At 41.8% G+C, this 27,772-nt stretch overlaps 1 protein-coding gene across 1 annotated transcript in view; it reads left to right on the top strand.

Annotated features, from left to right (window-relative positions):
- Window positions 1–23,815, top strand: part of SLC35F4 (solute carrier family 35 member F4) — a 241,221-nt gene extending 217,406 nt beyond the window's left edge. Inside the window, exons 4-8 of the mRNA XM_042943345.1 lie at window positions 3,896–4,115; window positions 14,409–14,534; window positions 16,530–16,722; window positions 20,307–20,396; window positions 23,413–23,815. Of these exons, the coding sequence (XP_042799279.1) occupies window positions 3,896–4,115; window positions 14,409–14,534; window positions 16,530–16,722; window positions 20,307–20,396; window positions 23,413–23,654 (871 nt within the window). The 3' untranslated portion in view covers window positions 23,655–23,815. The remainder of the gene's footprint in view (window positions 1–3,895; window positions 4,116–14,408; window positions 14,535–16,529; window positions 16,723–20,306; window positions 20,397–23,412) is intronic.
- Window positions 23,816–27,772: the final 3,957 nt, after the last annotated feature.

Below are 27,772 nucleotides of genomic sequence, written 5' to 3'. Positions count from 1 at the left end.
AAAATTCTCCCTGTCTGAAAATAGTTTACCCCATAGCATGTATGTTTTACTCCAGCGCTCCTAGGGTTTGGACACACATACTGATAAAAGCAACAAAAGTTTAGTATGGGATGTGGTACCTCAGAACGCCTCAAAGCAAGCCAAGTGGGTTTTATTTAAGATAACACATTTACACCAAGAGGCTGCTGCTGACAGAAATGTTGTTTTGGGAATGAGTTTCATCTCCACTACATCTCTCATGTCTGACTAACTCTACATGTAGTGAGACCTGTGATTTGACGAGACACCTCCACCTGTTAGTGCAGGTAGAGTGAACTTGACCATTGCTGAAGCCGAATCAAAGAGCTTTTATTGTCAAGCAGAAAACATTGTCTTTGAAGAGCATATTCTCCAGAGGGCCCCTCCGTATGAGAGGTAAACATTGCCAGAAAATCCTAAGATCCTTGATCTTTTTGCCTTGTAGACTCATTAACACCATCTGCCAAGGAGGCCCTCCCCGAAGCTCTCGTGGCAGAACACGGGGAAAACAGACTTAGTGTATGAGACTGGAAACAGAATTTTTCCCGTTGCGCCAGACCCTCTATTTTCTCATTTTCTTTGAATGGTATGAAAGCATTTTCAGTGGTTTTCTTATCACTAACCTCAAAAAAATTTTCAATAATGTATCAGATCTAGATTGTGGGAATTGTGCATTTGGAAATTGTTTTGGATATTACAATCATTTCATATAAACCATGAAGAGAATTTAATTGTATCACATGAATTTTAAATTTAATAAGAAAAAAATTTATAAGCCATAGTTTTGACAGGGGTGTTTCCTTAAAGGAAGTCTCTAGAAAGCATGAAGCTAGAGCTAAAAATATATTTGTCTATGTCATACACCTATGAAATGTGCTTAAGATGTCATCTGACATACAGAAGGGGTTCAGTAACTACTGAGTGCTATAACAATGTTGAACATAATTAAATTATTAGTGTCCCCCAGGTTCTAAGCTTCAGTCTAAGCTTTACCACCCATCAGTGCCTCTTGTCTAGAAATTCTGATCTCATCATTCCAAGGAGAGACCAGTTACTTGCTTATTGATAGAAATCCTTTCTTTTTTTGCATTTTCCCATTTCTTAGTACATAATGCTTAAATAGCATAAAGTTCTACACAGGTGACCTGGTGTTTGAGCGGAGAGCATTTTTTAATTCCTGCTATAGCAGTGACAAACAGGGAGAAGAAGGTTGGCAGTGAGAGGAGGGAGAAAGAGGGGAACACTAAGGAAGCCAACACCAGGGAGGGGGACTGGATGAGCCAGGTGAAAGGAACAATCTCCACCCCCTTGGGGGGGGGGGCTCTCCCTGTGCCTCCCTGTGGGTTCAGAATGTGTGCTCTCCTGCATTCAAAGTCTTTGCTTGAGAGCCCTGAACCCATGGGGCATGATGGTGGGCTCTGGGAAGGAAGAACCATCCCTGGCCAGGGCCAATGATATGAAAAGAAATCCTTTCATCAGAAATGGGTTTGTTGTGGTTCTTCATAAATGTGTATTTAAAAAGCCATTTGGGGGGCGCCTGGGTGGCTCCGTGGGTTGAGCGACCCACTTCGACTTAGGTCATGATCTCAGGGGTACTTGTGACAGCACTGGGTTCTCTGCTGTCGGCGCAAGCCTGCTTCAGATCCTGTCTCTGCCCTTCCCCCCGCTCGTGCTGGCTCGTGCTCTCTCTCTCTCAAAAATAAACACTGAAAAAATATACATATAAAGGAATATTTAAAAGTTGTTTAAATACATAAAAAGCCATTTAGTAGTTACAGATATCAGGATGAGCCCATGACTCTGAATGCCAGCTCTCTCTGGCAGACTTTCTCACAGGGCAGATCCCTTTGGGAGCACGACCAGAATGCAGAAAATGAAGAGAATGCCAGGATGTCCCGTGCAAACTGCTGCTTGGTCTGTGTGTGGCTCTGATTCACTGTATCTCCTTGGCTGCAGGGCTTGAGAGATGCTGTCCATTTCCCTGTGTGAGTGAGTGTGTGCGATTTCTGTTTACAAAAGAATTTGTTTTTAGGTTATTTCATCCCTTCCTTGAAGTTTTGTCTCTTTCAAGTTAAAATTTACCTTCAGGAAATCACATTTTTTAAAAAGTTTATTTATTTTGGGAGAGACAGCACGTGAGTATGTATGAGTGCAAGTGAGGGAAGAGCACAGAAAGAGTGGAGAGAGGGAGAATCCCAAGCAGGCTCCTTGCTGTCAGCCCAGCCTGTCTCGGGGCTCAAATCCACGAACAAAACCGTGAGATCATGACCTCAGCCAAAATCAAGGGTCCTATGCTTAAATCACATTTTTATTTAAAAACAATCCTTCCTTTTTCGTTGTCTCCCACATAAACAGTAAAACTGTTACACAGGTTTCTATATGTGCAATATGCATTTTTAACCTCCCTGGATTCGCTGGCCTACAATTCCCAGAATTCTCAGCTGCTGGGAAGCAGCGTTTGCCATGAGACTTGACATTGAAGGCCATACTCCAATGCTTAGAGCCTCACCACTTTGTCACTCCCTCCCTCCATGTGGCCCTCCTGTGGAGTAAGTTGCTTCATGCATGTGAGGCAGACATTGGCTAGAGATTACTTTGGTTTGCAATACTTCGAAGCACAACTGTTTCTCTTCAGAAAAACTTAGAAGAAAAACTAATGCTAATAACCAACTAGAACCGCGTAATTTCATTATAACCATGCAAACATTAGGAACTTGTTGCTTAAACAAGATATTTATGCTACTCTTGAAAACACTTCCTGGAACATTATAGTTGCCCAGTAAATGCTTGGATGTTCATGAACAACTGAATAAAAAAAATAAATCTGAGTTATCCCAATGGCGAGCCTATTTTCAGTCCATAGTCAAAGTTTTTCTATCTTATCATTATTGCTTGTCTGTATCACTAGTTTGAACATTTTGATTGAAATGGCACCTTGGTTTAATCATCAAATAGGGGTACCTGGGTGGCTCAGTGGGTTAAGCGTCTGACTTTGGCTCAGGTAATGATCTCACGGTTCGTGGATTTGAGCCCCATGTTGGGCTCTGTACTGACGGCTCAGAACCTAAAGCATGCTTGGGATTCTGTGTCTCCCTCCCTCCCTCTCTGCCCCTGCCCCATTCACACTATGTCTCTCTGTCTCTTTCTCAAAAATAAACATAAAAAAAAATAAGCAAATAGAAATCAAATCAAAGATTTAACGGAACTGATTATTTTTATACAATTAAATTCATGTAATTCCTCCAAAACAGCCAATTGTGTGTATATAAATACAACTTGCATTTGATTATTTATTTATTTACCATTTGGAGGTCATCACAGAACGTTCCTTCATTTTTTTTTCCTGTCTTAAAAATGCTAGAGGAAAAACAAATTATTCAACTGGGCAGAAACATAAGGAAGAGGCATAGTCTTTTAGGAAAAATAACATTCCAAACTGTGTGTGGCTCTCCACCATATGTGAAGCTGCAAGTTGTCTATACCTGTTCACACAGTAGCGACCCTCCTGGTCCTATTGCATTTGCCCATTGGGAAAGAACCTTCTCTCTCTTCTAACAGTAACTCTGAAAATGACTCATTTCCCTATTTCTCCAGGCTTCTCTGAGAAAGTTCAGCAGCAGAATGGCTGTCCCAGCCATCTCGAGAGAATATCTAGATAGGAAAGGGCCTTCGCTCTGTGCCTGGAGAGACATGGGCTCTTTTCCATGGAACCCTCTGCCCCTGTAGTGGCCCAGAGATGGGAGGCCTGGGTTCAGTAAGTTCCACAGATGCATGATGGGCATTGGCGTTTGTGCTCTTGCCAGAAAATGACCGTCAAGAGTTAGACAAAACAAAGTATGTCACAATTAATACCTGACAACCTTTTTTTCTTTCCTAGGGAATGCAGTCGGATTTTTGGTGAAGATGGTCTGACATTGAAGCTCTTCCTTAAAAGGACTGCTCCCTTTTCTATTCTATGGACTTTGACTAATTACCTGTATTTACTGGCTTTAAAGAAGTTGACAGCCACGGATGTCTCTGCTCTGTTCTGTTGTAACAAAGCCTTTGTCTTCTTGCTGTCGTGGATCGTGCTGAAAGACAGGTTCATGGGAGTGAGGGTAATGGCACACTTGATTCAATGTGTGAGGCCACCCGTAATTGTAGATCCTTGGCATCAGGAGTGCTGCTTTGTTTCATGAAATTTCTGTAAAACTTTCCCCATTGGTTCTGAGTACAAATTAGAATTTGAAGATGCATTAGAACACCCAGGCAGTTACAATATCATGAAAAGACAGAGATGGTCTCCCTTGGGCAGTCGGCTGATTTCGACAGGAGGCCCTAAAACAGAGAAGATAAGTTCTTTTTTTTAGAATGAATGGTGTCACCAACTCCTTCTATCCTCAGGGTAAAGGGGTCTGGGAAAATTAGCCACAGCAAAGATTTTGATTTTTTTTTTTCAGTCGCCATACGTTGGGACAATTCCCTCATGCTTTCCCTCCCCCCAGCCCGAGATGGATTTAATTAACATTGGTGTAAGTAGATAAGGTTACCAAACAGTAATTAAAGTCACTGGTAATGGCACAATGCTGTTAAAAGTGGCTATATATCTAGCGTGGCTAATCCAGAAATGGAACGAAAAGCACCAACTTGTACTTTGGGGTACAGGTCCTCAATTGAACTGTATTAAACTTCCACCGACCACTTCAGTTCTGAGTTTATTCCTTTCAGAAGTGATATGGACTTCTTAAAAGATTTTATCTTGCATGCTTGTTCTGTTAGATTGATGGAAAGTCATGGAGGTTTCAGGAGCCAGAGCTCATTCATGTATCTGGAATGCCACCATGACAAAAATACTGAGAAAATAATTCTTTAGAAAGAGTAGAAATGAAATGAAAAGCCTTTTCCCAGAAGATAAACATCACACAATTCTTCTCTGAAAGAGATGTCCAAGACTGGATGTGAAACATATTTTGCTATCAAAATATTGTTCTTACTGCAATGATCCCAGGGTCCTTGTCCCCCTAATTGCTGAAATTAATATTAGAAAGAGAGTTGATGACAGCCATTAACCCTTAAAACTTTAATAGTCAGCAAATTCTGATTATGTCTTGGGAGATGCTACTCAGAAATTCAGAATGGAAGCTTGACATGAACGAGAAGTAGAAAGCTACAGTAGAAGACAAAATGAGAGGGGCGACCGGGTGGCTCTGTAGGTTGACTTCGGCTCAGGTCATGATCTCACGGTCCATGAATTTGAGCCCCACATCGGACTCACTGCTGTCAGCCTATCAGCACAGAGCCTGCTTCAGATCCTCTGTGCCCCTCTCTCTGCCCCTCCCCCATCTGTGCTCTCCCAAAATAATAAAAAATGAAAAATAAAAAATAAATAAAAGAAGAAGATAAGATAAACTCTGAATCAGTCCAGGATGCATTAGAGTATACCCAGATATGGTACCAGCCAATCTTAGATTTGACAACCAGAAAGCTTAGCATCATGTTTTTGCTCATCGAGCACCCGCGCTGGCTGCCTACCCTCAGGTACCCTGACAAATCCTGGAGAGCGGGGACCTTCCCTGCACTGCTTGCTGCCCCATTCAGGATGGGCTATATAATTCGTGGGACCTAGTGTGGAATGAAAACACAGGGATCACTCTTTAAAACAGTATCAATAATTTCAAGACAGCAACAACAGAGCATGAAACCAAGGGCAAGGCCCTTCTAATCATGAAGCCCTATGCATCTGCACAGGCCATATGCCCATGAAGCCAGCTCTGCCTCTATCTCGAATACCTAGAATAATGCAGGGGACAAAATGGAGCTCCGTAGATATTTGAGGATATAGTAAATAAATTCATGTTTACGAGGACTCTTTTCTATTTGCTAGCATCATGGATTATCCATGAGAGTTTGGAAGGCCTTGTCAGAAGAAGGAGAAAGAGAGGAGATATAGGGTCTTTTTTTGCCTTTTCAATGGCATCTGAATACTCAAAGGGAATCAATACATTCACTATTAGATTTACCAGTGAGAAAATCAGTTGTTTTAGAGTGAATTAATGCATTTAACCATGGAACTTAACTGATGCAAGATGTCCTATCAAAAGAGGTTCTGTGTTTGAGAGTTAAAAAAAAAAACTCAGCTGTGTAACTTATATTTAAACCAAAGATTTAGGAAACCTGCCAAGAGGCAACAAACCATTGCCATTTTAAAATTGGCATCTACAGGGGCACCTGAGTGGCCCAGTCGGTTGAGTATCCAACTCTTGATTTTGGCTCAGGTCATGATCAGCCCATGGATCAACCCACACATTAGGCTCTGCACTAAGTGTGGAGTCTGCTTAAGATTCTCTCTCTCTCTCTCTCTCTCTCTCTCAAATAAAAAATTAAAAATAAATTGGCATCTATAGTGGGTTCAATGATGGTCCTCAATAAGGTGCCCACACCTTCATCCCCAGTCCTTATGAACGTGACCTTATTTGAAGGCGTAATTATTTTTTCTTTTTCGTTTTGTATTATTATTTTTTTTGAATATGATTTATTGTCAAGTTGGCTAACATATAGTGTGTAAAGGGTGCTCCTGAATTTTGGGGTAGATTCCCATGGTTCATTACTTACATACAACACCCAACGCTCATCCCAACAAGTGCCCTCCTCAATGCCCATCACCCATTTTCCCCTCTCCCTGCCCCCATCTGCCCTCAGTTTGTTCTCTGTATTTATGAGTCTCTTATGGTTTGCCTCCCTTCTTCTCTTTGTAACTATTTTTTCCCCTTACCTTCCCCCATGGTCTTCTGTTAAGAGTCTCAAGATCCACATTTGAGTGAAAACATAGGATATCTATCTTTCTGACTTATTTCACTTAGCATAATACCTTCCAGTTCCATGGAATCATGAAATGGCGTGATTTCATTCTTTCTCATTACCAAGTAGTATTCTATTGTATGTATAAACCATGTCTTCTTTATCCATTAGTTGATGGACATTTGGGTTCTTTCCATAATTTGGCTATTGTTGAAAACACTTTGCAGGCACAATTATCATAAGGATTTAGAAAGAGGAGATCATCCTAGAGTATTTAGGTGGCCCTAATTCCAGTAACAGATATCCTTATAAAAGACAAACACACAGGAGAGACACACAGAAGAGGAGAAGGCAATGTGACCAGACAGAGATTGGAGTGCTGTGACCACAAGCCCAAGAAAGCCAGGGAAGCTACCAGAACCTGGAAGAGCCAAGGGATGCTTTCTCTCCTAGAGCTGCCGCTGGGAGCATGGGTGTGCTGGATTGTGAACTTCTGGCCTCCAGAACTGTGAGAAAATAAATTTCTGTTGTTTTTAGTCATCAGGTTTGTGGTAATTTGTTACAGCAGCCTCAGGAAGCTAATACAGCCTCTGTAAATAATAAGACCCAATAGAAAAAAATGTTAAATAGCCAATGAGCACTTGTTAATAAATATACACATACATTTATATACATAAATTAAGATATCATAGATGGCAAAATGGTAAACAATGTCAAGCATGCTGGTAGAAGTCACATGTTTTTCTTCTTAAATGACAGGAAATGCTTCACTCCTCACTGTGAAACATTAGGAAGTGTTTAATGTCATGCCAAGGTGTAATTTTAATGATGCCCATAATCAGGTCATGGAATATGAGAAGAACCAAAACATATTCAGCATTTTGCCTTTTGACAGTATCAGCCATTCTTTTTTTCATGAGACATATTGAGAACATGTATAATTGGGTCATTTGAGAAATTAAAAGAGGGCAATTCGAATACTGACAACATAAATGTAGTTTTTATTGCCTACGTCCATAAGTAATCAAAGCATGGCCTGCAAAAGCCACTCCACTTGGACTATTCTCTTTTTTTTTATAGTTAAAGTGTTGCTTTCTTTTTAAAAAAATGTTTTATGTTTATTTATTTTTTGAGGGAGACAGACACACAGAGTATGAGCAGGGGAGGGGCAGAGAGAGAGGGAGACACAGAATCCAAAGCAGGCTACAGGCTCTGAGCTGATAGCACAGAGCCTGACGTGGGGCTCGAACCCATGAATGGTGAGATTATGACCTGAGCCAAAGTCAGAGGCTTAACCGACTGAGCCACCCAGGTGCCCCTGAAAGTGGTGCTTTCAGTCATCAGATTAAAATGTGTATTTTTGATTCATTCTGAGGCTTCAGTGGTTTACAAATTGACAGTTTTTGGATTATAATTTTCATTTGACCCCAAGAATGATCATATTTAAGATGATCACATTTCCTACTTCTATTTTTCACATCAAAAATGATACCATATGGGTGCCTGGGTGACTCAGTCAGTTAAGTGTCTCTCGATTTCGGCTCAGGTCATGATGCCATGGTTTGTGGGATCAAGCCCCGCATTGGGCTCTGTACTGACAGTGGGATCCCATTTGAGATTTCTCCCTGCCTCTCTCTGCCCCTCCCCCCCTCACACCCACTCACTCTCTCTCTCAAAATAAATAAAGAAACATTTTAAAACATGACACCATGGACAGAAAGAAGGATGCTTGAAGTTGTAAAACCAGTAAATATGTGTTTCTCTGGAGCACTAATTGGCTAGAAATAGCAATGCTCACAGAAAAATTAATTACATATTATGAATAACTTAATATTTTGTGTTTTTTTGGAATATTATTTGAATTACAGATGGAAAGGTAATTTTGTTGTACAATTATATTTCTTTCATAAAATCATTTCAGCCAATTTGCTGGTAAACATTGTTGTGTTAAAAACCCTTTCATGACCAGTTGCTTACGGCTGATATATGATCATCCCATGAAAATTAGTAAACTTTTTAAAAAGATCTTTCTTTTTTAATTGCACAACTATTGGTGAGAATTCAGCTCTTTCAGCTTTGAGGAACCTGCCAGGTTCTCATCTTCAAGAACCTGTCTTATTTAGCTACAGTTCTTAAATTCATGAAAACCAAAGAAATTGCATTAATAAAAAAAGGTTCTCCTCAAAGAAAATGAGCCACTGGTTGGGGGTTTTCTTCTCTGTCTCTGGTATCAGTTTCACTCAAATTTGAAAAGTAAATGTCAGACTGGAAAGTTGAAACTCTTTCTTTCAGATCTTGTCCCTCCTTTACGTTTTATATTATTGATTGAAAATTTTCTTTCATTTTTAAATTTCCTTGAACGTAGGGAGAAAATTGGTCAGTGGTAAATGGTTCAGCAGACCCCAAACTTCCTTAGCAGATTCAGGAAATGAATTTGTGTCTCTACAGTTTGACACCCACATATTTCCTAGCTGTAATTGGGTCCCTATGCAGTTAACTTTCCAAACCGTGCCTCGTTTGGACACTTTCCAAGATCCACCAAGGACCGACTGGAGTATGTCAGTTAAACTGAATCTTTCATTGCTCAACCTGCACTTCTCCAAATTCAAATTGGGCTCCAGAGTTCCCTAAATCAGGGCCCTGGAGGTGAACTCTTACTAATTCGTGCCAATATTACATATTTAGATAAGATTCAAGATAACCTTTTGTTTACATCTTGCCTTTGGTTGACATTGATGCAGTAGCTGTACATTCATGTGCACTGCAGAATCTTCTACCCAGAACCTTCATGCTTCCTGGAGGAGGCACCAGAGGATGCGTAGCTGGGCTCATCCTTTTCATCCCCCTCCTGGCGGGAGAAGAATTTGTGAATACAGAGGAAAAAGATGAGGTGGAATGGCTCTCCAATGTTATGCACACAAGGAATCCGTAACCCCTTAACAAGATGTCATCAACAGATCTACTCTAGTCTCCACATGTGCCTGTTAGGTCTTTCCATCTGGCATTTCTTTCCCTCTTTTCCATCCTGGTCTCCCTTTGAGATCATTTTCAGACAGATTTTATTCATATAAAAATAGATGTGTGTGTAGGGGGGTGGAGCGTGGGAGTCTTGGTTTGGGGCTCTGAACTCCTTGGGTTGGACCTGTCCCCAGGCACCCTCCACCCTCACACACACACACGCACACACACACACAATCTGTACAGCTATATACTGCCCACTTCTTTCATTTCTCACACTTCAACTCTTGTCCAATTTCACGGGATCTGAGTAAAACAGATGGTTCACCTTCATGGAACCTTAAATGTAGCATGCGGACAAGTTGAAGGATTCTGCATAGTCCCAGTTCCTTGAAAATGGACTCTACTGGGGAGCCTGGGTGGCTCCGTGGGTTAAGCATCCAACTTCAACTCAGGTCATGATCTCGCAGTTTGGGAAGCCCCTCATCAGGCTCTCTGCTGTCAGCACAGAGCCTGCTTTGGATCTTCGGTGCTCCCCTCTTTCTGCCCCTTCCCTGCATTCACACATTCTCTCTCAAAAATAAGTAAAAAAGAAACATTTTTTTAAAAGATAGAAAGAAAATGTACTCAGAGAGGACAAGGATGATCATCAGTGCAGGTCTCACTGGCCAAGCTATTAACGTGTAACCCACCTTGAGCTGCCGACCTTTAGTCTCGAACTTGAGAACAATCCTGCCAGCACTGTCGTTTTGAGGCCCTCCATTCTAGAGGCTGCTGTAGTCTCGGGATTCAGGGGTCCGTCGTGAGCCAGTGAAATGCCTCCATGCTCACCCAGCCTTAGAAACAGAGTTAACCACAAGGCAACTTGAGGAAAGCTATTCCAGTTGCAATTAGAGAAGCAATTAAAGCTTCATTTCAATACCCTGAACGCTAGAAGAACTGATATTGTTACTCAAATAATAATTCTGGAAGCCATTTTGTCAATGAGAAACACAGCGAAGTAATGAGGCTGGTAAACCGTCATGGAGATGAAGAGAAGGGCCAGACGCCTGTGGTTTTTGAGGGCCCGAGACGAAAAAGGAAAGAAATGACGATACAGGGAAATAAAAACAGTCAAAAGCCAGATGCTTCTCTGGCTTTTATCTCTAGCTATTTATCTATGAATTCTTTGAAAGATGACAGAAACGTAGCTTTCCTGCAGGGTCGCGTGTGGTATATACCACGGTGAGAGTATCAAATGTTTACTCGAAAGCCCTCTTTGGGCTTTAGGAACACACTCAAACAGCCTCATGGTCCCCCTCTGATCAGCCCTGAAAGTTGATGGGAGGCTCTCACAGGGGGCTGAGCCTGCAGAGGAAGGTAGCTGGCTCAGGAAGAAATGTCCCTGAAGAGGTAGGCTGGGAAAATGGACTAAATAAATTCTCTTCCGCAGGGTACTCCCCTCCCCGCCCCCCACCCAAGGTGGGCACACCATGATGTGAGGGGACTGAGAGGTTTCCAAAGTTGAAACTGAGGCACTGGCAGTTTTATGGTCATTATGGTTACTAACATTCTCACCCAAAGCAGATTCAGGTCGTGGCAGTGGCACGTTTTCTGTCTTACTCAGAACAAGTCTGGTTGGCTAGAGGGCTGGAACTGGAATAGATTGTGAGGAGAGCCACGTTTTTCTGAAGCCAAACAGGTGCCGCCATGAAATGGTGTGTTTTCAGCAGAAGCGTCCCTCATATGGATGCTAATGGGCTCAAAGGCATTTTTGTGGCTGTCACCATATGGATGTGCACACACGCGCATTTCCGACACAGTATTTAAGGCACTGGCTTTCTGCAGGCACGTTTCCAGTGTCCTGAGCCCGAGAAGAGTCATTTTATGTCTTTTATTCAAAAGAATAGACTGTTCATCCTTCCTTGATAACTGGTGAATTCTGAAGATGTCTGAGACTCAGATCTGTGCTGAGGCTATTTGTTCTCTGGAAATTTGAATAGTAGTTATTCTGCAATTAACGAGTGGTGCCAAGGAGAGCCACTGTGGGAGCATCCGAATGACCACTCCACTGAGACTTCCATCCAGCATTTTCCTGCATTTCCTAGATTAGCTGAGCTCTCGTCCTTTACTTCCAACTCTGTAGATAAGAAGCACATTGAACATTTCTTAAAACGCAGCCACGGGAAATGTTCTATTAGCTGTGAGATTTAAGTTAAAAAAATGTGGAAAATAATTTAGCTTATCTTCTCCCCCCCCCACAGCAAACCTATATAACCTATCAATTACTGTTCATACCATAGAAAAGAATTTTTCTAACATCTCAAATATTCAGATTTTCATGCTTGTAGAACGTAACTAACCACACTGTCCAGCCCTGCGACATGAAAAATGCTTCTCTCCATGAAAGCAATTGAAAGAAACACTGGTGTAATTGATAATGTCAATTTAAGTGGTCTGGCTAATATTTCCACAAGCACTTGAATATAAAATGTAATGGAGACCTTTAAGAGGCTCATCATAGTTATAATTTTGAATTGCTATAAAATTTATCATCTTTCTCCATACCCAATTTCTATCTTGGGAATACTTATAGTAGACATACTAAGCATATATATTTTTACTAAAGGCTGACTCAGAAAAGGAAGTGCTTCTAACTGAAGTCGTATCTGGGGGGTAATAGTGTTAAATGTTCATCACTTTCCAGACAATGTTTTTATGTTTTATTTTATTTTGTATAGGCTGTTTGTTTTCATAATTCCCTAAACTCAGAATTATATATTATGCACAGTTGCCTAAACCCAAATATTATGGATTATACAATAATTTTGATAATTTTAAATATGAAACAGTACATCATGTTAAAGTTCATTACAATTAACACTGTATTCTATTAATCCCATCTTGATGTGAACAAGAAAACACAACTTATGCTTGGCTGAAAAAACAAATACCGATTCAAATTTATTGTCCTGCAAATTCAGTCTTATGAGGGAAATCTACTTGTGCACCTGAAGACTTCGACCCATGAATATTATTTAAACACACAAACAAAAACAAAATGCCAGCGTCTAACATGACTTTTCATTTGTCTGAAATCAGACTGCCCAAAGGATTGTTGCAAGTCCTTGGCTGAACTATAAATCCCCAAATCAAAGAAAATGATAACCCTCACACAATTTCTAAGTCTAGATAACCCCTACACCATGTTTATTTATGAGTCTATTACTTCTTGTTTGGAAAATTTCCTTGACATCTCATGGTGTGTGTATTAGATTCTATTCCCTATAGTTTGAGGCATGGTCTAACTAGAACACATGCCTGGGAGCTTTAGAGAATACGATATTCACTCAGCAAGAGAAACGCCTCCCATCAAGCAGCCTCCCGGAAAAACGCTTTATGAAGACGGTTTTTCACTGCTGACATGTCAGCGTCTGTTCTCAAGTACTCCTGCTGTTTTTCATAAAAGATGCTTTAGTACGAAGCTAGGTCTGAAACCAACAGTGCACTTGATTTTCGTGGTCATTAACAAAAGAATTGCTTTAGCAGCATCTAAACGATAACGTGTCATCGCCACCATACTCTGTGCTGGCCTGGAGCAAGTCTATGGTTACATGTTGAAGATCTACATTTTGTTGCAATAAATAATTCACTGATATTCAGAAGGGCCAAAAAACCCCACATACGTGGAAAAGCTATCTACGGAGGAATTGATTTACTTGGGAATACTCAGAACTGAAACCTAACAAAATTAACTGCCATGTAACCTATAAATTTCTCGCAAAGTTGCATCTTGATTTAAAAGTGAGTGAGACTATTTCACAAGGAAATGACGTATTGTTTCCTATTCCAGGGCCTGTTATTTTCCTGTTTACTATAGCTTTGAAATGTTTTCCAGCAGAATCAGTTCAAGATCATTTAAGAAACAGATGTAAATCAGCATTTCACTAAGGGAGTGGACTCCTGTTTTGAATATTTCAAGCATCCTATCGAAATATAGTACCATTATGATTTCAATCAAGTTTGTGCGGTTAATGATCTAGAGTAATGAGATGAAATTATCTTTTTTGTGGTTTAATTCGCACATAAAAAGAAGGAAGAACTAGTCTCCCTTTGACATTCCAAGTACCAGTGAAAACTCTGCCCACTCCTTGTAAATCACTATAAGAGATAATTTGCTTTCCTTTCCCCCTGGCTCCCCGCCCCGTGGCTTAAATTTTGCCTCTTAGCTGCATCAATGTTAGGTCTCCCTAATCAAGTCCTGGTTATGTGTCAATCTTCAAAACCATGCATTGATCCAAGGAGCTGATTAAAATGTATGCTGAATTGTTTTGAAGAAAAAGCATACAGTATAGACGAAAATGCTCTGGAGTGATTTCCTGTGAAATTCATTTCGCCAACACGGATATTAATCTCTGGGAAGTTGAGCGAAAAAATTACACTAAAATTACTAACCCTTAATTAGAATGGGAGCAGCTTTTATATTCTCTGCCTGGATGTCTCAGGAGCATACTGATTTCTTGTTAATACTGACCCTTCTCGCATTGAAACAGCGACGTACAAGAGGTAATTGGGTTTGAGGAAGCATTTAGCAACTCTCATGAAGTCTTCAATGGCTTGCTCTGAGATATGGAGGCATCAATTTTTTTTTAATTCCTTTGCATTCTATTTGACAGATAGTTGCCGCAATAATGGCCATTACCGGCATCGTCATGATGGCGTATGCAGATAATTTCCACACTGATTCGATCATAGGAGTGGCCTTTGCAGTGGGTTCAGCCTCTACGTCTGCATTATACAAGGTATGTCGTGCACTTTTTTGTGTAGGCATAGCTTAGACTTAAGTCATAAAAGAAGGCAGGACAAAGAAAATCTTGGCTAGAGGCGGAGAAAATGTGGCTTAAATAAGTACCATTTACTGAGTACTTGCCAGAAACTTTCACTTGTGTTAACTCACCCTTATGAGGCACAGGTACTTATCCCCACTTTCCAGATGAGGAAACTGAGGTTTAAAAGATTAAATAACTTGATTTCAGGAGTACTCCTGAAATCATTGTTGCACTATATGCTGACTAATTTGGATGTAAGTTTAAAAAAATAAAAAATAAAAATAAATAAATAAATAAATAATAATAAAAAAAAGATTAAATAACTTGCCCAAGGCCACACAGATGGGAAGTGATAGCAAGATTTAAATTCCCACTGGCCACCTCCAAAGCCCATGCTCCCTGCCTCTGCCCCTCAGGAATCAACTGATGGCAGCAGGGGCTGAGAAAGACCATTCTGCTCTTAAATTTCTTTACTTTAACTACCACTGTCCTTATTTTAACTCCGATGGGGTGTTAAAAAGAACAAACAAGCTGTCACTTGAGAGTCGACTGCCACGTATTAACCCCAAGCCACAGGAACTCCGGTTATTAGCGAAATGAAGGACGTCCTTTCCTCTCTGATGGATACTCCTGGTCTGCTCTATGTACTTACCACTCGTTCTCCACTGGAGCCGCCTGCCATCCGTGGAAAATCTATTCAGTCATTGGCCCTGACTTCAGAAGCAAGGACTGAGAGAGCAGATCTAAAAGGTTATCCCCAAAGCTCCCCTTGTCAGAGCCTGCTTTCGGGATGTAGCTAAAGCACTGTTCCACTTTCACCTCTCTTGGTGTTTCGATGAGAAGATTCTCTGTGAAAAGCAGAAAACGCCCTTTGCATCCCTCCTGGATGCCTGTTCTGATTATTCACCAACACCTCGGCTCTGAAGGCACGGAGTCTATTTCCATATTGACATTTCCTGGCCCACTGATTCTGTGACAAGCTTGACAAGTTTTCACTCAATTGCCATTGGCGTCTAACTTGCCCCCAACTGAGACCCCACTGAGGTGTCTGATGTGACCAGAGAACAGCACGTGGCCAAGTCCTCTTAAGTCTCTCATGAGCAAAAATAATAAGTCCAGTTGACATTAAAAGCATGCCTGGAATTGCGGTGTCACTGGGATGGCTATCTCATGGAGACAATTCTCCTGACCATGCTACAGGGGTGTTCGTTCGGGGAGCGGTAATATTTGCTGACATGCATAAAACCATATGGGCACCATCGGAAAGATCTGCTCCATTCGACATTGTTTGAGGATTCATATAGGAAGCAGAAGGGTTATAAAGTCAAGAAGTATGGACTAGAGGCCCGGCCCCTCCTCAGCCCAACGTAACTTGATGGTAGCCATTGACATCTCCTTGCTATCTTCTTCCCCTGTACACAGATTTATATCCAGAAAAAAAAAAATAGTTTTAATCTGAAGAATAAACACAGTATTTGTGCACGTGGTTTAAGCTCAGAGAGGAAAGTGCTTATAAATCCAAGGCACCATTATTATTCTCTCAACAACATAATGACAGGCTCTCTCTGTCTAATTTAGTTTTCAGTATCTGTCGAAATAAGGGTAAAATGCATCCCATGCCTGAAGGGAAGAATTGATGGCATCTCAATCCTAGCTTCTCCTGGGCTCGTGGGCACTCTTACTTACCATTCACCCTATACCCGTAACTGAGGGTGGTGCTAACAGAGTACAGGACTTGCAGCAGTTTCCAACAGCACGAGGAGTTCATTTTGTGGCATTTGCTGTTTCATGTGAAGACTGCAGGGCATTTGAATCACTTATTCACAGTCCATTTTGTGCCATGGAGGTGGTGGGGTAAGGAGAAATAGAGGGTAAACTCTGGGCTGGTTAGCTCACTGTGTAGAAGTCGCCTTTCTGCTCTGGCAAAGTCTCTAACTGTGTGGCTAAGGGGTTTCTCTCCCAATCCAGGTTTTGTTTAAGATGTTTCTCGGAAGTGCCAACTTTGGTGAAGCGGCACACTTTGTCTCCACGTTGGGTTTCTTCAATTTAATCTTCATCTCTTTCACCCCGGTCGTCCTGTATTTCACCAAGGTGGAACACTGGTCCTCATTTGCAGCTCTGCCGTGGGGCTATCTCTGTGGGATGGCCGGGCTGTGGCTGGGTAAGTGGCTCCAGGTTTTGCCTTCCATTCCCTATGTCACTTGACCTTTCCTTGGATAGATGAATGATCATAGTAGGGCTATTCCCTTGGGAACCTTTGTCCTCTATTTTCCAAACGTATCTAAGGTTGGTTAATGGTTGGAAGGTCCTCTGCAGGCTACTGCTTGATTAGTTCAGAGCTGTTCAACCGGTATACCTCCCATGGGTTAAGACGTGAGCTGGAGGCCCAGGGCACTCTGATCACCACTGGTCTTAAAGCAGCCTTGTCCATCCTTCATGATATATTGTATGATGTTACCGTGTCCCAGGTGGATCGCGGTGCATCAGGCAGAGGGAGAGAACAGATGGTGCATTCAAGGAACTCAGAATGGATCAAAATGGCTGACGCACCAAGTACAGGAGGAATGGGGAGGAAGGAAGAAGATGACATCTGGAAGGAAGCAGGTCATGAAGGGCCTGGAAAGCTGTTGAGGGGAGTGGATTTAAAATCCACTTAATGGTCTTTAAGCAGAGGTGACAGGCGCACATCTACATTTTAGTCACACACAGGCTGGCTGGGTGTGGAGTATGAATTTGAGATCGGAAGCCCTCAGCAGGCAAGAGGGGAAGGCAGAATTAGACTTGGTCTCCCTGCTAAGGAGGCTGTGCCTAGTCAATGGCCAATTGACTTGAACTTTTTAATGTTCTCTCTCAAAACTCCCCACACTCAAGGTAGTCTGCTTCACCTGAGCAACCAGGGGGCTCCCACTTTCTAGCTGTGTTGCTTCTGTCACTTGACTTAAGAGGAACCTGAAAAATAACAAGCCTGCTCTTCCCGCCCCAAGCAGTCGAACAACAGCAACTGCTAAATGACTCAGTGTCCCCTTACTCAGAACCAAATCGCTTTCATCCTGCTCCTCTCTCCTCACCCTTCCTAAGGACAGCCCCCTCCCTCTAGTCCCCACTGACCCACCGCACTTGACCTGCAGGACATCTGCCAACCCTCAGCTGACCTTCTTTGTCAAGGTGACATAATCTGAAGCAGCACTATAACTCCCGGGAGACAAACGTGACCTGGTTTTCATTCCCACATAGACACTGGGTCTACTGTGGCCCAGGCCCCTAAGGGGAGGTCTTAGATAACAGAACGATCAGTCATGTTGGTCCTTTGAATTTTACTTCTGAAGTCCAAAAATGTAGAGTTACGACCTTCCATAACCTCTGCTAAATTAAGTAGAAATCAATAGCAGTGTTCCCATAAGACCCAAGCATCCTAATTAAAAGTGCCGAGATAATTTCCCGGCCCAAAACAATCTAGCTGGGAACAGTCATAATCTAAATTTCACTGACTCTTGGCCCCAGCTGTGTACACATATCTCTAGCTTGCTGCCAAGTTGCCCTTCACCAACACATATCCCTTGGCATGTCTAACACATGCTTCTGCACAAGCCCGGCCCAGGCTGGGTATCACCCAGGCTGGCAGGATACCAGGTCTCCACCAAGCAGCATAGTCTCCAGACTCCACGGGGTAGAGCATCACCCGGAACTAGAGCTGCTCCACCCAGCCCTTCCCCAGTGCCCTGCAGTCCTCCCTGTGCCAAAGCTGCTCTGTGACAAAATGAGGCGATAGCCTCTCTCCTGACTGTGTTACACACCCCAGGTGTTTTACAAACTTCACTGATTCTGTTCTTCTTCTTTTAAAAAAAAAAAAAAGTTCACTTATTTTGAGAGAGAGACAGCATGAGCGGGGTTGGGGCAGAAAGACAGGGAGAGAGAGAGAGATGGGGAGGGGGAGAGAATGAATGAATCCCAAGCAGGCTCCGCACTGTCAGCGTAGAGCCAGATGCAGGGCTTGAACTCATGAACTGTGAGATCATGACCTGCGCCGAAATCAAGATGCTTAACTGATTGAGCCACCCGGCTCCTGTTCTTAAGTTTTTGTTTCGATCCCTCTCTTCTCCATAGTAACCAGATACAACCTGGTTGGAGCTGGGCTGGACGAACAGCAGGTGGTCCTCTGACCCGTCCACGTTGCCCGTAACTACAGCTTTTATTCGCCTAGGCTCACTGTGCCTCCTTCCTTCTCACAGTTGGGCCTATCTGCCAGGGAGTGCCTTCACCCAAATTTACCTGATACGTCCGAGTCCCACTTAAACTTGGGCTGGGCCCGTGCTACAGATAACATACTGACTTATATATTCTTGTCCTTAGGGTGGCAGAAAAGTAAGTGTGCTACCTAAAGAACAAATTAGAAACAGACCACGCAATTTGGTGAAACCACCTCCGTCTTGCTGAGTGAGCAGGACTCAGTTCTCACCCAAATACCAATACTTTCAATCTGCTGAAATATCCAGTTCGGCCAAAAAAATTGCAGTTCAGGAGTTCAGCAGCGTCTGTGTAGAATTTAATTCCTGACCTGCTAGAATGTGCTATATTTTATTCCCTGAGTCTGAGGAGAGAGTGGAGGTACGGGAATAGTCATTCCCATTGTGGTTATGCCAGGAAGGAGGAGCAGTTATTAACGTAGGAAGGTCCTCCGCCCTGACTGCCACTACTCTTGTATGGTAACTATGAAGGAGTCCAAGTTTTATGAAAGTCAAACCCACTGTCTCTAACTACCAAGTGACTCCAGAGAACCAAGTTAGTGGGTTTAATTAAAGCAGGGATTATAGATAGCAATGGAAGAGTAAACACTGTCCTGACTGGAATGGCTCTAGAACCATCTTTGGTTCTATAGAGATACAGGCAACATGGTTGAGTCAGTTACATAGAGATCTCTCTGAACTGAGGACAATCTGTAGTTGTTAGCACTCACCTCTCTCAACCCTAAAACAAACACTGGATTGAAATCTATGAAAACAATTCTATGTGGTGTATCATTGTTTTTCTTTTGAAAACATAGAGTTTTGATCATTTTTGTGGGAGGTAGAGGATTATTTTAACCGATTTTATATTTTACTAAAAGGACCCAAAGATATTAATTAAATGTATCTAGTTATACCTTCCTTTGGTTCTGCAGACCTGCCCCTGGGTAGTCTGTGCACAAATTGGGATGCGGAAAAAGTCCCTGAGGTTCTGTGCATTACACAGAATACACTTTTGTTTGCCTGCATGATGCCCACCGCAAGAGAGAGGGAACAAAACAGCATAGGCCATCCTTGGATAGATCTTCCTTTAGGTAGTAACACTAGAGCCTGTTAGTTATCCAGGAATATGGCATAATATAGCAAAGCATTAAAGGGAGAAAGCCCAAACTTCAATCAGTAGTCTGTCTGCTTTCAACCTCTGGCTGGCCCCAACCTACCTTTATAGTGCTAATAAGCGGTGGAGTGAATTGGTTATTTCACTGCTTTGCAATTGCTTCATACACCCTTTGCCAGCCAAGTGGCAAGAGATCAGGCAGCCAAGGTGGCAGAGGAGAAAAAAGAATAGGACTACTTCAGTCAAGAAACCCATACATCTCCCAGATTAGAGAATTAATTGACCAAAAGTGAGGACAAGTTTAGAAGGCACGTTTAGCAAAAACATCGGTTCTATTATGTTAAGAAGGAAAGAGCCCAGCGTGTCAATTTCCTTTCATCCTCTGTATCCTCCATTATTTTACAGCCTTCAACATCCTGGTGAATGTCGGCGTGGTGCTGACATACCCAATCCTGATCTCCATTGGGACAGTGCTCAGCGTTCCCGGAAATGCAGGTACTGGTGTGATTTGACATGTGCAAATAAGTCTCTGCACATGTTCCTTTTACACCCCGAGTTGTTTCTTCGAGCAATTGTGAATTATGTCCTTTGCCTGAGAAGATGTTTTTAAATATCATGAAGGTGGCAGACAACAGAATAACTATGCAGCAGATTTAAAATTTGCAGCTATAAACACTGTTTTCTCTTGGTCGTGCTTTTAGAATTAAACACCAAATGTATCATTTGGGTTTCATGTAATCTCCCTGACAACCTAATTTTGTGGTATTTTTAGAGGAAGTCCTATGGAAACAAAAGGCATCCCAGCATAGGACTCTCAAGTAAACGTCACTAATGAAAGTGTAGGAAATGTACAGGGTGTTGGCTCCCCATCAGACTATCCATGGGGAGCTGCAGAAGCTTCTCCTGGGGGCAGAGCAGATGGCCCTCTGGAACAGATACATGAAAAGGCAATTTGACTCACTTCAGGGATGAGAAGAGAAGCTGTTTTTCCAGAGTAATCTTTTAGTGAAAGCTGTCAGTGGAACAAGTAATGAAAGTGAGTGATTTGGAAGACCGTACAGTCCTTCCAACTGTAAAATTCTATTTTTCCAAGTCTCGGGTACCCAGCTTTCTTTGCCCCCAGGACAATCAGCAAGTGTTCACTGAGCACTTACTATGCGCAAGACTGTAAAAGAAACAACAACAACAAAACACCCTGGACATTCCCAAAGGAACTTTCACTGAATTTGGAAAGTAAGACCGATATATATGAGATAACTTACAACTCCATGTACCATTTGTTAGTAAATGCCAAATTGTGTGAGACAGACTGTTGGGACTATAAGATATTCAGAGGAAAGAAATATCAGAAAGGAGTGGAGTTATCATGGAAGATCATTCATTCATCCAGGGATTCATTCATTCAATAAAGCATCGCTGAGCACTTAGGATGTTCCAGGAACGGTGCCTAACGCTGGTGATAGATCCTGAATAAGATACAGTGTCCACTTTCAAGACCATGTGGTGGAGAGAGGGAGACAAAAGGAATTGAGTAGATATGATGTAGAGACAGAATTGCTTTGATAGAGGAATGTATGTAATGCATGCTCTGAGAGCACCCAGGAAGGGCATCCAGCCAGCTTCCTGCAAGAAGCCAAAAGGGAGAGCTAATGGAGAGATTAGCTGGATGGTGTGGATATGAGAAGGAAAGGGCGTTGCTTGTACAAAGCACAATATGTATGACCGACAATTCCGCTACTAGCTACATGTGCCGAAAAGCTGAAAACAGGGACTCAAAACTATGCTTGTAAATGAATAGTCATTGCAGCATACTCACAATGGCCAAAAGGTGAAAGCACCCAAATGTCCATCAACAGATGAATTGATAAGCAAGTTGTGATACAATGGGGCATCATTCAACCATAAAAGGGCACGAAGTATGGATACATGCTACCACATGGTTGAACCTCAAAAACTTCACGTTAAGTGAAAGAAACCACACACAAAAAGCCACATATGGTATGATGCCATTTATATGAAATCCCTAAAATGGGGAAATCCATGGAAACAAACAGCAGATTCCCAAACAGACAGCAGATTCCCATTCCCAAAACAAACGGGTAACAGATTTTAATTTCTTTTTTTTACGTTTATTTACTTTTGATAGAGACAGAGCACAAGCGGGGGAGGGGCAGAGAGAGAGGGAGACACTGAATCAGAAGCAGGCCCCAGGCTCTGAGCTGTCAGCACAGAGCCCAAGGCAGGGCTCGAACCCACAAACTGAGAGATCATGACCTGAGCCGAAGTCGAACGCTTAACCCACTGAGCCACCCATGCGCCCCTTAACGGGTTTTACTTTGAAGTGATGGAGATGTTTTGGAACCAGATGAAGGTGGTGGTTGTACAACATTGTGAATGTACAAAATACCACTAAATTCATTTTAAAATAGTTAATTTTAGGGGTGCCTGGGTGGCTCAGTCGGTTAAGCGTCGACTTCGGCTCAGGTCATGATCTCGCGGTTCGTGGGTCCGAGCCCCACGCTGGGCTCTGTGCTGACAGCTCGAAGCCTGGAGCCTGCTTCTGATTCTGTGTCCCCCTCTCTTTCCACCCCACCCCTGCTTGTGCTCTCTTTCAAAAATGAATAAAAATAAAATAAAATAAAACAGTTTATTTTAGGGGTGCTTGGGTGGCTCAGTCAGTTGAGCATCTGACTCTTGATCTCAGCTCAGGTCATGATCTCATGCTTTGTGAGATCAAGCCCCACATCAGGTTCTGTGCTGACAGGGTGGAGCCTGCTTGGGATTCTGCCTCTCCTTCTTTGATCCCCCTCCACCTCAAAGGTGCTCACGCACATGCACGCTCTCTCTCCCTCTCTTTCTCTTCTCAAAGTAAATAAGCTTTAAAAAAACAGTTAATTTTAATTGATAGGAATTCCACCTCAATTAAAAATTTTTAAGAAGGACAGCATGTGTAAAGACATAGATATTAAAAAGCTTTGCTCATTTGAAAAAATCTTCAGCGGCCAATGAAACTGGAGAAGTGTGAAGGGACACAGAAGAAAAGTTTCAAGAAATAAAAACTGCAGAGTTGTAATTAAATGAGATGACATGAGCCTTGAAAGATGAGTCTGATTTAGAGAGAAGGAACAGAATGCAAACAAAGGGAACAATATAATGATATAGAGAAAGGAAAGACGAGCTTGAAAGAACAAGGGAGACTTTAGAAATTTCTAGAAGTAGTTGGTGCACCTTGGGGCGGGGGCTCAGTCGGTTGAGTGTCCGACTCTTGATTTTGGCTCAGATCATAATCGCAGGGTCGTGGAATCAAGCCTCTCATTGCACTCTGAATTCAGTACGGAACCTGCTTAAGATTCTCTCTCTCTCTCTCTCTCTCTCTGCCCCTCGCCTCCCCCCCCATCAAATTTTAAAAAATTAAAGAAAGAAATTTCTAGAAATAGCAACGACTTTGGTCATTTGCTCTCAAAGAAGCTTCGAAACAGTCATAAACTGCGGCTTGATTTTTCTTCCCTAGCTGTGGATCTCCTGAAGCAGGAGGTGATATTCAATGTTGTCCGCCTGGCCGCAACTATCATCATCTGCATTGGGTTTCTGCTGATGCTCTTGCCAGAGGAGTGGGATGAAATTACCCTCAGATTCATCAATAGCCTGAAGGAAAAGAAGAGTGAGGAGCATGTGGACGACATTACTGATTCTAATGTACACCTGCGGAGCAGAAGCAGGGCCAATGGGACAGTGTCTATACCACTGGCTTAACGAGGGACACATTTTGAATGCACGTGTATGTATATTCTGTGAATATAATAAAATTTTCTCACTACCTGTACACTCAAATGACAATATTAACTCTGAATTTGGATAAGTCATATGTGAAATAATGCCAATGATAAAAGTTTACATTTATATGCTTATCAAGGAACTGGTGTAAATAATCATAATAAAAATTTTTTATGAAAACATATCCATCTAAGTTCTGTTTCTTCTGTTTCAGAGGGAATTGTCCCCTCCCCCCCAATTTGAAAAATTTCCTGAAAACATGAGATTTTACTAAATTATGAGTTTATCATGACCTTACCCTCACCAGGAACTAAGACATTTTCATTCAATCAGAGAAAATGACGTAAGAGGAAAACACATGAAAAGGATACACACTTTATATATATTTAAGTCCAATAAAAGCCTCAAATTCTAAGGCTGGAAAATAATTAGATGACTAACAAAAGAGCACCTTCTATATGCAAGACCTACTCTGGGAAAAATGAACATGAAAATATAGAAGACTTAGTGTGTATTTCCAGTGTGCTTAGAGAAGTACAGAGAATAAGAGTGGTTACAAATACAGTAAAGCCTTGGATTGCAATTAACTTGTTCTGCGAGTGTTCTGCAGATGAGCAAACATTTCTAATAAATTTTAACTTGATAAACAATCGTTGCCTTGCAACGCGAGTAGTATGTGACACTGAACGTCACATGATCACAACTGAACCAATGGTTCTTGAAATTCACTTTGATATACAAGCACTTTGGATTACCAGCATGTTTCTGGAACAAATTATGTTCACAAACCAAGGTTTTACTGTATGTCTGATATGAGGTAGACATTTTAAAATGGCACAGGGATTACAGAGAGGACATCTCTACAGCACTTGACATGATGATCACTCCTTTTTCCTGAAATATCCTCTTTACTTGAATCCCATACAGTTTCCTCATTCTCTTTTTGCCTCACCAGCTGCTTTTCTGGGCACCTCTTCCAAGGCTGGTCTCCTCACTCAGTGTTCAGTCTTTGGCCTTCTTAGCATCTCATTCCATACTCTCTCCCTCAGAGACCTCACCTACTCCTTGGGCTTCAAATGTCATCCATGCAGTGTTGGCTTAAAAATCTTTATCTCCAGCCCAGATTTGTCCCCTGACCTTCAGATCTGACTTCCGAAATGCCTTCTGCGAGCTCACTTGGATGCTTCATTGTTGACTTCAAATTCAAGAACAAAGTTGAATTTATCATCTCTCTTCTCCAGATCTATTCCTTCTCCCTTGTCCCCTGTCGAGGTTAATGGTGCCATCATTAGCCAGCTGCCCAAATGAATGAGTCTCTCTCTGCACTGGTCGAACTCCAAGTCTTGCTTCTCTCTAATTCCTTTTATGCCCTACAGAGTGACTTTTAATAAATAAATGTGATCATTCTACTCTCCTGTATAAAATATTTCATTTGTGGAGCGCCTAGGTAGCTCAGTCGGTTAAGGGTCCAACTCTTGATTTCAGCTCAGGTTCATGATCTCATGATTCATGAAATCAAGCCCCACTTTGGGCTCTGCACTGACAGCTCAGAGCCTGCTTGTGATTCTCTCTCTCTGCCCCTCCCCACCAATATGCATGTGCTCCCTCTCTCTCAAAATCAATCAATAAATATAAAAACACACACACACACACTTCAGTGGCATCTTACTGTTCTCAGTATAAGCTCCAAGTACCTTTGCATGTCATTCAGAGTTCATCCAGAGTTGGTTGCTGACTGGCCCCTGTCTACCTCTACAGAAGCACCATCCAACAGAACTTCTGTGATGATGAAAATATTCTATATCTGCACATGCAACACAGTAGCCACAGTGGCTATTGAGCTCTTTAAATATGGCTAGTGCCATTGAGGGACTGCATTTCTAATTTTATTGACTGTTAATTGATTTGAAATGAAATTTAAATCGCCACCTGTGGCTATTGGCTACCATATTGGACAGCACAGCCCTGGAGCCTCATTCCACCATACCATCCAACTGTGGCCCCTTGAATCTGTGCTTTAGCGACACTACAACTTCCTATAATTCTTCAACCAAGACGTGCTCTCTTTCTTGTATTCTCTTTGCCTCTCTCATCATCTAACTACCTAGGCATCATGACATGATTTATCATAACTACCTAGGCATCATGACATGATTTATTTCTATTTTCCCAGCAAATCTTTTCTTTTCCCCCAAGCTGAACAACGTGGCTTCCTAAGAATACTCTGCTTACTCCCATTATAGTACTGGTCACCCTCCGTGGTAATGACCAGTCTACTGGCCTGAGTTCCCAGTAGGCCAGGAGATCCTTGAGAGCCAGGACTGTGTGCCAGTCATCATTGGGTTCCTAGCACATGTCTGGCACTTGCAAACATTCAATAAGTAAATAAATGGGTTGCTTTACCCTGGACATATGCCCCTCCCTCAAACTGTATTAGATCAATCTTAGTTAAGGCTTTTTTTCCAGATGAGATTGGTTAAAGTAAGGAACATAAGGGATTAAATGTTGCCACAAAATACCAACTTGCTGAATTGCTCAAAGGCATTTCTTCCCAAAGAGGCTGGTTAAAGCATATAGCAATTTAAGATAATCTGCACTTTCTGAGAAGTTTAGTATAAGAAGCCAAACCTTTCTGCATCTGTTTTACTATTCTTTTTTTATTCAAGTGCCCCCCCCCCAAAAATATAGGTGAGACAATCGCAGGGCAAGAAACGGGGACTCAGGATATCACACCCACTGAGCATCATGGTAAATGAAAACCTTATTTTTTTTGTCATTTCTCTGTCATTTTTTGAAAAGGCAATGCCAGTCTTCTGGTGTAGACAGATGACATGATATTAACTAACATAATAACTATGACTCGTTTTAAACTCCATGAAAAATGGTATAAAATAAATGAAATACATTATTAATACATATGAATTAATTCATTATCTAAGTAGAGTTGGTTTTGACTATTTGGATGCCATATTGGTACAAACATTGCTCTTGCCTTGTTTTTAAATTACTGTTAAATAGCAGTAATCACTGACTAACCCACTCCAGCATCTTGCCATTACTTAGCATGACATTTAAAATTGCATTTTGACATGTTTAAGAAATGAGTTGTTTTGCAGTTTTTGATGATTCACTTTGAAAAATGGAGTCAGCTACCCTGGAAAGCACTAATTCAACCTATGACTGATCACCATAATTAGCTTAGTCTATATTAAGAAAACAGTTCCGTTATGGTATTCATTCATTTATTCATTCAAAAATTATTAAGTTCTACCTCTGGCTCTGAAGTAGGGTATTATGTTAGGTCATCACAAACCAGCCTCTGCCTGCCTCTAGAGCAGCACTGTCTGACAGAACTTTCCTTGACCATGGCAAAGAACTCTGCACTATGGGGAAGGGGATACAGAATGTACAGGAAGTGGTCCCTGCATCTGGGACCTTTAACCTTTATAGGTAAGTTGTCAACATGACAATCAAAATGACTCAGAAATTTATTTGAATCACTTTGTGAATAGGAGATATTCCTTTCAATTCAGGTAAAATAATCATAAATAACGATAATAATACCTTTCTTTGCTACCTCTTATTGTGAAAATCAGATGGGATAATGCATTTTAGTCACTGAAAAAATATGGGTGCACTTCCTATATGCCTAGGATGAGGCAGGTTCAGCTGGGCTTGAAGGATACTAACAAAGTCCCTGCCCTCATAGGTGGAAGTGCCTTGTTGAGGTTACTGTTATCTGGCCTCTAAATCCAAACATGGCTCCTCCCCAAAGTCCAAAAGGCAATGGCTTGAATGGGCAGCACAGTCCAGGGATTAAAATTACCCATGTTGCGGCCATGACTCTCCACTTCTTAGATGTGTGACTTTAGTTAATAACCAACCTCTCTGCCCCTTGATTTTGCCATTAGTAAAATGAAGATGTTAACACCTGTCATTGGAGGTTGTCGAATATATTAAATAAAATCACATGTTGAAGAGTCTAACACATGGCCAGACAGTCCCAAAGTTGTAACTACTATTAGAGTTTCTTCTGTTTACCTCCTTCTGGGTCCTTATCCAGAGCACTTATCCACAGCATGATGCCCAGCAAAGTC

The sequence above is a fragment of the Panthera leo genome, chromosome B3 (assembly GCF_018350215.1).
Source record: "Panthera leo isolate Ple1 chromosome B3, P.leo_Ple1_pat1.1, whole genome shotgun sequence".
NCBI lineage: Eukaryota > Metazoa > Chordata > Mammalia > Carnivora > Felidae > Panthera > Panthera leo.
This window is presented reverse-complemented; position numbering and strand designations above follow the sequence as displayed.